A 10984-nucleotide genomic window follows, 5' to 3' on the forward strand; every position below is an offset into this window, starting at 1 on the left:
GGGTCAATACTAATCAATGTGAAATGTATTGTGCCCCCCCCCCCCCTGTCAGTGAATTAGTGAGATTAGTATTGCTTTTGGGAACAAAAAAATACCGCCCAACCATGGGGGAGGGGGGGGGTGTAAGAATTACAGATTGTCTAAGTCGCTCTCTAAATGTTTGGATGGGAAACCACACCTTACGTACATTTTAATACTGTTTTTAAGAGGGGTTTTTTCTTGGATTCCTAAAATTGCTGCTAGCTCTGGTCATCGCGGTCCATCCTACAGCAGAAATGTTACTAGGACATGTGGGAAAGGGTGTTACGTATATGCGCTCTAGGAAGCGTTCGCTGGCCCTCCCCCCAGCCCCCCCGTCGCTGAGCTCGGCGTGAGGCGGCCCACAGCCTGCCCACCACCTTCCCCCTTTTCTTTTTCTTTTTGTCGTCGTCCTCACTCCTCGCCATGGGTGGCCATTGAGCATCGCGGACTGTCGTCGCTGGGGTCACCCAAGACACCCCCACAGTCCACGGTATAAAGTTATTGTATGTTGGTCGTGACACTTTTGCGTAGAGGAAACGTCACCCTCGTCCCAACGTTTTCCGCGTTGACCCTGTTCCCTGTTGATTAACGATGCTAACATGGTGGAAATGTATACACTTGTTTGATTATTTTGACCAAAGTTAAATAAATTTTAATTGTGTTTACCTGAATTAGAACACTTCATTTGATGGTCCTGAAATTAGCTGCCTTAATTTCCCCATGATATGTTTAGGTGAAGATAAGAACCTCCTCCCCCTCCTTTAATAGAACAGCACTGTGCATTAATTTGGTATAGTTTGCATATCCCAGAAATAATTGCTAGAAATTAAGTTAACCTGATCCACAGTTTTTGCAGCAAATTCATAAAAACCCACCAAAAAAGGGCTAATTAACACCAACATCTGCTGTGCAGTTTGTTTTATTTTTTTACGTAACGATTACAGTTTCCAACATTCCTACAAAACTGCTATGAAACGTCAAGCCTAAAGCGTTTGATGGTCTTCCTGCTTTACATTCACATATGCTGACTACTGGCTGCTATACAGATGATGCTAGTTAACATTCAGATGACTTCTGGCGAGTTGCTGTATAAGATAATTGTCACAATCCTGAGTCTGTAACCTGACATCTGAAAGTACGTCCAGACTGACCAGCATGGTACGCATTTGACCCAGTTACTACTGCAGCTTCCATTCAGTTGCTGGGCAGACTTCTGTCATCCTTTCCTCAGTAATAATAATCCTTTGGTGGTTTGAGTTTGGTTCTTAGGAGCAGAGATTATGAAGGAGTTGTTTGACATGTAGCTTTTACTCCATGTCCTGTGCTATAACCTCCTTGGGCATTTGTTGTTGTTTTTTTACCAGCAAGAAATGTCCCAACATCAAGCCCAGCATCCCATTACAAATGTCACTCAAGACCAAATGCCCCTCTACCCAACGTTAATGGCACGAACATTTACCCGATTAACGGCAGTGCTCGACGGTGGTTCTGAAGATGACACTGGTGGGGGGGGAACCCTCAGGGGCGTGGTGGCACAGGGGGTGGATGAGGGGACTTTACAGAGGAGCCGCCCGAGAGTGCGAAGCGGTTACCGGGGCGACAGAATCCACGAGAACACGAGCGCTGCAAGGCCTTGGGGGGAGGGTTGGCTCACACCGTGCCTACTGGAATCTACAAAGCATCACTCGGTGGGGGTGGGGGGGGGGGGGTGCTTCGCAGGCCGAAGGGAACGATGATGGATGCATCCCACCTGGATAGCGCATCCTTACAACATGCTGGTGGGGCTGGTCAGCCGTCTTCCAATGTAGACCCTGGGGAAGGAGGAGCAAAGAACAGCTTAATTTACTGACACCTCCCTGCACCTCCTTTGGGAGTCTGCAAGCACAGAGAGAAGAGAAATGTTATAGCGTTAGCATTGTTAGTACAAAACCCTGGAATGTGAATACGCAGCTTTGAGTCTACAGAACTTGTTTCATATTGTGGTTTTTTTTTGGCTTAAGCTGCAGGTGACGTAGGGACTAGATAAATAATGCATGTCACCCATTATATACAGAACTGCAGCATAACGTATTGAAATGTAATTGAACTTTTTTTTAGCCCAGATTATCAAATAATTTTATGCAGACGTCCGTTTGTTCATCATCTGGACTTTATGTTTACGACGCTTATGATATCTTCATATTGCATCTTTGTTTCAGAAAATATTTAGAGGCAGCAAGAAATCACTGTTCCATAACAGACATTTAAGTGCAGAATTACGATTCCGTGTCGGGCTGAAGCGGTGAACTAGAGATGGAGATGTAATCCTAGGGTATAAAGTGGAACGAAGGGCCATCCCTGTAGACTGGCTGACCCCATGACGTCGACTCACCCGAGACCCAAGGCCAGTATGTGCGAGATGAGCAGCGATGGCAGGAAGACCTTGAGGAACTCTGCAGAGAAAATGCCTCCCTTCTTCATAACCCGGGTGTTCCTCATGCTGAGGGTGCCAGACCTCTTGGGGTGTCTGAACAGGAACTCTCTGGTAGGGGAAGAGGTCACGGGATCAAAGGGTTCACGTTTCCCTAATTAAATTTTCATACGCATATTTGATTTCATGAAGTTTGTGACCTGACTGTGATATGTTTGACTAGCAGAGGGCTCAGGGCAGGAAGGTAACGGCAATTCTTAAAAAAGGATTTTCGTGTAACCGGTTCTGTTGACGGGGGGTGCATTTCACAAAGAACACATACTTGGGTGGCATGTTTTCCGGGCGACTAGACCAGTCCCAGATCCAGTCGGCGTTCTTCTTCATGATGGTCTCCACTTCTTGTCTCCTCTCGAGATAATCTTCTTCAGACTGAGCAAAAACAGAGGGACACTGTCACACAGTGAAGTGGAACACGGATCCGTTACCTGGGACGTGTAAGTTATTTACTTCATATTGCATTTCTTCCAACTTGGATTTTAAAAAGCATCAGTTTTCTCGTTCTGGACCTTAAGTTATAATATCATGTGTTTAAAGACTCCATTCGTGGTCAGGTATCCAATATATAAATGTGATATACCTGAAAACTATTCTTCTCCCCGGTACTGTGTGCCTCTGAGCTTCTCTGAGCCTGTGGCGTCTGGGGTCTTGGGGGACTGTAATGAGAGACAGTCACCTTCAGTATAATCCATTGGCCACTATAATTACAGGCAACTCCATGTTTACAATTGCAGTAATGCAGTCAAGACCATGATCATCATGGCGATGAGTGAGAGAGACAAAAAACGCTTTAGAGGAAAATCTGAGATTGCCTCACCAGTACCCAGAAACAGCCCTTGCTGGACACGCGTTGTAAAACGTTTCTCATCCCTGTGTTCAAATAGTGGCGATACTCAGTGAAGGAGAGTCTCTCGATTTTCTGTACCATAAGATCTTAAAAACGTTTTTACTTTAAGGTCATTTATTTCAAGGACAAGGATGAGGGAGGTGTGTTTGCATGGGGGAGGGGGCGTTGTAATAAAACCAGCTCTCTCTGGAAGTTTCCATATAATACTACAGCTGCGGTCTATGTGCACGAAAATAACCGCGCTTTCCGGCGGCCGCGGCTCGGTGTCCGTGTCCGTGTCCCGGGGCCCGGCACCTGTCGCAGGGCAGGCTTCCTCTGGAGCTGCTGCGGCCGGATTCGTGCTGCGCGTCCAGCAGCATTTTTTCCATGTCTCCGCTGTGCACGGAGGCGGACACCTGCTCTTCCCCCTGGCCGCCCCCGTTGCTGAAGTGCAGCTCCACCCAAGACCCTTATGCACACACACGGGAGGGGGGGGGGGGTGCATCCATTTATTTATATCGCGGGCATATCTCACATTTAAAGCGGGTCATAAAATCACAGTCATGCATTGGCCGTGTTATGGGTTTAAAACGATATATGCTCATGTTTACATAATCACGCACTAATGATGAAGAATAATAATGGAGACCTTGCTTGACGATGTTTTCACAACAAACTAATCGGGTTAGAGCCAGAAGGAAAACAATGATGATCCAGAAATAGCGCTTCTGCTGCCCCCCCCCAACCCCAACCCCACAAGAGGCAGAATCACGTCAGCGCCCCTCCCACTTATTACAGGGGAACCAACTCAACTATATCGAGCTATTTGTGTAGCTTATCACAACCACCTTAGGCAATAGGATACCAGAAATACCTGCCTAATGCAGCAGTGCCAACAAGCTGTTTTCGACGATAACGACAAACGATCCCGGATCAGGCTTCGCCTCCGTCTTATTTATTGTACACTGAATGTGTATGTACGTCTAAGTAATAATGTATTGGCCTAAACACTAACACAGAAAATGCGGTCGATAGAGAAACAAAGACTAGCTATAAACATATTGGTTTCGGACAGACATGCCTGTATTCGTTATCAGACAACTATAGGCAAAGAAACAGACCAGTTTTTCACGTATGCAAATTTGGTGTGATTGTGGTAGCAATTTATTATTTTATATATTTTTGGTTGACAGAATTACGAAACGCGTTTTTGTTTATTATTTTAAAAACTACAACCCAATGTCGATTTGCCCCGGTAGCACGGATAATAAGTAAATGGGAAATCCTCGCATTTTACTCACCTTGTAAATTGGCCTCGGGGATACTTTGCTTCTCGGTCGACATGATATTGTTTAAATCGACTGTCAGGTGACAACACTATACGACAATGTTATCCCGATGCAAATTTCCCAGAATATAGCAATATAAACAATCCGCCTGTTATTGGGCGTATTTTCTGGATCGAAAGCCCACCGGTGTCAAAAGGGCTCTACTGCCCCAAAATCCACGCCTTTCTTCCTATTGCCACGGCAGGCGAGCAGCACCGTGCTCGGTATCGTTTGATAAAAACAAAAACTGCACACGGTCACTGACGCAACTCACTGCCTGCCCATTGAAAGCGGCGTTATTGGCCCCGCAAAGAGGCGAGTCACGCTTGTCTGGCTGCTGCAAAACAGGAACTGGAACTGCTTTGGGTTGCCAAGTTGTAATAATAACCAGCCTGGTTTGGTTCCACAGCTAGAGGTTAAAGATATGTCATTAAGAAGGGCTCATTTTTACCAGTTCTTCATTTTTAGCAGGGTAAAACGCTGTTTATTGATATGACAGTGTGTATATATAATCGCTATAGTATATATAGTTAACTTGGTTTAAATATTTTTATCTTTGAAGTAGTCAGCTTATATGATACATTGATCTGTTGCAAAGGGGGAAGCATAACCTTAAATTGTAAACTAAAATTTATCGTAGAACTTTCTAACCATCTAAATCAAACGAATTCAAATCTGCTTAATTTCAAATAATATATACATTAGATGCATTAATAGAGAAAGAGACTCCTGTAGACCTATGAAATAGAGAGTTTTACAAAATCATTGTGTTCTTGCTATGAATTAGACAGCTATTTTCACTTCGTCATAATAACATTGTGATTATGTTTATGCATAGGTTAGAACATAGAATAAAACGGTTTAACCTTCCAGTCGGTATCTTATTCTATGTTCTAACCTATGCATAAACATTAACTTAAACCATAACTGCTTCGCGCGCAATCATCTCGATTGTCTTATTATTATGAATGATAACAACTCTAAATAACTTGCACTTGGATTGCCCAGACTTAAATATGCCATTGTGCATTTATGTAAATAATTCAGTACTTATTAGTCTTTATTGTACGTCTTATTCATCGTTACAAACCTGTGTTACATATTACGTAAGGTTTTAATTAGGTCTAATAGCCTTTACCCGATATGAACCCCTCCTACCTGAATACACATCTGAATATAAACATTTGTGTTCGTTGTGTAAATTGTATGTAGCTGAAATCACCCTTTTGAATATGTGTATTTATAAAGTTATTTGATGGTGCGGTGAGGAACAATTTATATTTGTTTTACTTAATTTTTGAAAGAAATATTTTCCTGGATGGGTAATATTTTGTTTTGGTTTTACAACCGAAATCTAATTGTAACACACGGTGCTCTTGAGAAGATAATGGGGGATTTGTCATATAAAACATGGCAGCCCTAACTCTTGCTTTCCGAGTGAGGGTGCTGTTAAATTTAGACTGGACAAATCAGAACGCACAAGTCAACAGAATCAAAGTATAGACATACATTTTTAGGAATGTATAATGACATCATTCATAGTATGTGTTTAAAAAGCATTTTTCTATTCAGGAATTTGAGACCTTTTTGGTTGGTAGCGTCATCAGCGACATCAATTGAATGTTTGTTTCCATTTACAATGTAGCACATCTGCAGTGCTGGTTATCCAGTAACTAGCTTATACGATCCGTCTCCCTTTTCCACGAATTTTCACAGGAAGAACACCCAGAGCTGAATGTAAACAAAAGGCTAATTTACCAGCTCATGTTACAAGTAACGTGTGGGCAGATGATCGGTGATGTGGACGAAATGTTCTATAGGATTAATGTGTCGAAGAGTAATATTTAAACCCTGGTTTAAACCGATGCTTGTCAAGCATACGAAATCATAAAATGTCTCATTCTGTTAATATAACCTCTGCGGAAAATGATATATTGCTCAGCGTGGTCCCCGCTAAGATTATTGTGTAGTTGTTCTATGGTATCTTTGTATGGCATATATTAAATGTAAATGAATTAAAGTATAAACATGAAACACGTATTATAATATAATCATGGAGAAAAAACGGATCGCAATGCCTTCTGTCCAATCTGGCAGGGGGTGCAACGGAAGCCAGTGTTTCTATGGAAACTGGGCAAAGGCGTAATGGATTTTAGCCCCGCCCACTCATTACACCCCACACATAGATTTTAGAATGAATATCCTTAAAAAGCAATGCTGCTTAACGTCTTTCTTTCTAATATATGCTAAGCCTATTCTTTTCCTTCATTAGCTGACCCCACAACGCTCTAAAAATACCTAGAACTCGTCTTATCGCTTGCAATGGCAATAATTTCACAGAACTAAATAATTTATTTACCCGTCCAAGCTAATTTCACTACAAATGAAATGGATAGCATATCACAATCGTGTCTTAAACACACAGTACATTAATCCCGTTTAATTTTTTTAGTTGGTGTATACTTCCTGCAGTTCATTTTCCAGCCACGAGAGGGACAGGAATCGCCAGTGTTGATAGGCAGCGCAGGGCTTGCATCAGTTTAAATGCTTCGTTAGTAGTCAATTTTCACTTTACCCCGTTCTGTGTGGATAGTTGTGGCGCGAGGATGCAATCTGGATACCTTTTGGGCGATTTAAACCATGAATGTGAAATGTGGTTGTTTATGGAATGAACCTGGTGAATAGGAGCCACGCCGCCGGGAAAGGATTCAATTTGAGTCGACTCCTGGGTTTTGTACCTGCAGATCCATGAACGCATTTAAGAAAAAAATACGAAGTCTGGGTGAAAAGAACAGGTAAGTGATGCATTTTTGTGTATCACATTAATGAATGAACTCAACATATTATGACCTGACCTGGCTTATAATTGAATAACTTTAAGAGGGGCACTAGTTGCATAATTACCGTATAGATCCCGTGAACTGCAAAATTACCCATCCATCCCATTGCCACTTATTCAGTATGGCGTCATAATGACAGCGACGGACTTTTTTCGTTAAATTGCCAGGCGTGTTCTTCCCTTTTAGACTAACAGTCTAAAACTTTATGGGGGCCGGCTTATTTTTTTTCTATCTGCCCACCAAATGCACCAGTGCTTATATTATGATGGACAAAGTAATTTTTATTTTTATGGTTTGCTTCTCTATACTTCTTCAATCTTCTTCTATTGTTTCCACAACACATTATATAATCTTGCACTGTGTATGTGTAAATCTAGGCAGTTATTTATTTTTCTTTGACTTAAAATCGTGTTTACAAACATAAGAACATAAGAACTATACAAACGAGAGGAGGCCATTCGGCCCATCGAGCTCGCTTGGGGAGAACTTAACTAATAGCTCAGAGTTGTTAAAATCTTATCTAGCTCTGATTTAAAGGAACCCAAGGATTCAGCTTGCACTACGTTATCAGGAAGACTATTCCATACTCTGACTACACGCTGTGTAAAGAAGTGCTTCCTTAAATCCAGTTTGAAATGTTCTCCCGCTAATTTCCACCTATGGCCACGAGTTCTTGTATTTGAACTAATGCTGAAGTAACTATTCGGTTGAACAGCATCCAAACCTGTTAGAATCTTATAGACCTGGATCATGTCCCCCCTCAGTCTCCTTTGCTTGAGGCTGAACAGATTTAGCTCAAATAACCTTTCCTCGTATGACATAGCACACTCTTTCTGTTCCAAACCTCAGTCTACACCTAAAAACAGCAGCGCTGTATTCCTCCTTGCTTCTCCTAGGTAAATTGGATTGCCACCAAAGAATAGCTGCCTTTAGGATAGTCTTGAACACAGCAGAACCGTACCATGTATAATGTGAAAATGAGTTTATCTGTTAGACTGATGGGATTACATCTCATTCAGCACGAATTATCACTCCCCCTCCCCTCCCCATGTGGTTCCTGCCCACAGGCTTTCAGAGGGCTGTAGTTCCTGGAAATACCAGCTGGGGGAGCACTTTTCAAAGGTACGGTTACATTACCCGTGTGGACCCATGGAATTGAATTCCTCTGATGTCTCTTAACGATTCAGGCTCACCTGCTCCCAGTTTTCACTGCACCGGCCTGCATCTGAGGGTGGGAGCACGTGTGTGTCTGTGTGTGTGTGTGGGGGGGGGGCTCTGGTGCTAATCGGGTGAGTCTCTGGCACATTTAATGATACTGGCCCCGCCCTCCCACTATGCCATCGGCCCTGGTCAGTTCTCTGACACTTTCAGGGCCGTTGGTGGCAGCTGCTGGGAGCCTCGCAATGAGCTCACCCTCCCAGGAGGGGGCGGGGCTGCCGGCGGCGCATCACTCGGAAGCTGCAGCAGCAGCAGCGCAGCGAGTCCTGCGCCTGCTCCCCTCGGCTTCCCCCTCCTGCGTCCGGTTGGCTCTTCATCTGTTCAGAGCGAGAGTGTAGGTTCGGGGGGGGGGGGGGGTTGGGTTTGGCGTGTGGGTGTATGCATGGTAAGCACATTATCCTGCTTGCTAGGTTTTTAAATGAGCTGTTTTTTTATTTTTTTTTGTACTCTGCCTCCTCCCCCCCCCTCATGAATCATTACCCAGCACCACCGTTGCCGGGGGGGGGCTCTGTGCTGTGCAGTCACGCTCGCTGCCGCGCGTTGCCGATACCTCTCTCTTGCTGGCGGTATGATGAGTGCAGTGGACGGTGAACTCCCTACGCGCGAGAGCGACGGCGAGCGGCTCAGCTCTCCAGCATGTGCTTCGGCTTTCGGCAAATGGCTCTCTCCCAGACGCTAGAGAAGATTCCCAGTTAAAACGAGCGAACCACAGGCAACATAACGGCATCATGGCTTTAAGGTCGGTCTTCTGCATTCGGTGCTATTTTTTTCCCCCCTCCCGCTGATTTACGTCCGTACGCGGCATGATGTACGGTGCTGCGTCAGACGGAGCATCTTGGCTAATCGTTAATTAGCTTCGTTCGCCATGTGGCGTGCGGATTGTCGCCGGGCTGCCCGGCGAGGACCTGTTACCGACGTCGGCCTTTTTCCACATACCGTTAAAGCCGCAAGATCAGGCTGCGCTGCAGGCGTCCTCGCCTGGGAGGTGTCCGGCAATGGCGTCCCGCTGTTAATTGGCGCTCTGTTACTGGGGGACGTGTTTATTTTTGACACCAGTCGTTGGGGGTGGGGAGGGGTGCAGAGTACACTGCAGGGCGTCAAGAGTCGAGGCAGATGGAGGGGTTTGCTCGGAGGGTATATTTTTTTGGGCTGTGGGGATGGTACCTGCCCCATCGAGCGGACGTAGCGTTACGTTACGTTTTGAGCCAAGCACGTACAGGTCGCGCTGATGTTCAGACGGGGTTGGTTGTTTTTTTTTTTTTTTCTCCGGAGACATGCGGCTGGTGTAATTAGCATCCTGGTTTGCTTGGATGTGTCCACCTGAAGGGCTGTTTGTTTATTCCTGTGCTGTACATGCCATTGTCACACCACCGGTGTCCCAGGCCTTTTCAAGGCCTTAGGGCCTGTGTTAGAAAACGCGGACATCTGGTTAGGGTTAGGGTTAGGGTTAGGGTTAGGGTTATTCCGAAAAAGGAGAGACGTCGGACAGCCACGGTCCTAACTGTCCAGAGCGGGAACGCTGCAAACTCATCTTGGTCTCGAAAACGATGTGTACAGTCAGTTCACACTCTTGATATGACGTTGTACGGTTCAGATGCTGTCAAAAAAAGTCAGTTCAAAAGTCAGTCAGCCTATGGGAGGACAGGCAATATGACAGCGATGCACATTTTGCTGAAAGCCACAGCAAAAGCAAAAATTGGAAAGTATTCTATATCTGCTTTAAAGAAAAAGTGTTTATAAAATTATGGATGAGATATATCGTTGTAAATGATGTATAAAAATGTCAGGATCACAGACAACAGCCAGTGAGACTCATTTCACGGAACCAGGGGAACCGCTACCCCATGAAAACTTATCATATTGGGCCCCCAGCCCAGACCAGTCCAGTTATGCTCCACATTGTCAGTTAGGGGTCCTCTGAATCGCCACAGCTTACCCACACTTTACGGCGCCCTTGCAGGTGTGGAAATAATGTTATGAAAAATAAAACACTGAGGTAGTTTAGCTTGGTACCACTGATTCAAAGGGGAGTGTCACAAGGAGACACACACGCACACACACACACACACACAGGGGTGGGGGGCTCCCATCGCAGGCCCAGTGAAACATCTTAATGTATTCCGCAGTCGGAAGAACACTGGATTATCACTGTATGAAACCCACCAGGTCTGCATGCGATCAGAGGAATTATTTAAACAAAAAAACGCGGCCTTTCATATCCAATTCATGAGGAAGGCTTACTTTGTAAACCTATCTGCAGGACATTGAGACATAGGCAGTTCCA

At 44.7% G+C, this 10984-nt stretch overlaps 1 protein-coding gene across 1 annotated transcript; it reads right to left on the reverse strand.

The window, feature by feature from the left end:
* Positions 1 to 924: 924 nt before the first annotated feature.
* On the reverse strand, positions 925 to 4969 carry bnip3 (BCL2 interacting protein 3). The gene is made up of 6 exons (XM_023820333.2): positions 4616 to 4969; positions 3630 to 3783; positions 3069 to 3144; positions 2754 to 2860; positions 2393 to 2542; positions 925 to 1832 (listed from the first exon to the last, which is right to left on the reverse strand). The coding sequence occupies exons 1-6, from the start codon at positions 4656 to 4658 to the stop codon at positions 1787 to 1789; spliced, it is 576 nt and encodes a 191-aa protein (XP_023676101.1). The 5' UTR covers positions 4659 to 4969; the 3' UTR covers positions 925 to 1786.
* Positions 4970 to 10984: the final 6015 nt, after the last annotated feature.

The sequence above is a fragment of the Paramormyrops kingsleyae genome, chromosome 20, assembly GCF_048594095.1.
Source record: "Paramormyrops kingsleyae isolate MSU_618 chromosome 20, PKINGS_0.4, whole genome shotgun sequence".
Classification (NCBI taxonomy): Eukaryota; Metazoa; Chordata; class Actinopteri; order Osteoglossiformes; family Mormyridae; genus Paramormyrops; species Paramormyrops kingsleyae.

Coding starts and splice junctions, on each gene's coding strand:
- bnip3 (XM_023820333.2), bottom strand. CDS start 4,658: ATGTCGACCGAGAAGCAAAGTATCCCCGAGGCCAATTTACAAG. Junction 3,784..4,615: donor CCCCGAGGCCAATTTACAAG/GTGAGTAAAATG, acceptor TGTGTGCATAAG/GGTCTTGGGTGGAGCTGCAC. Junction 3,145..3,629: donor GGAAGCCTGCCCTGCGACAG/GTGCCGGGCCCC, acceptor CTCTCATTACAG/TCCCCCAAGACCCCAGACGC.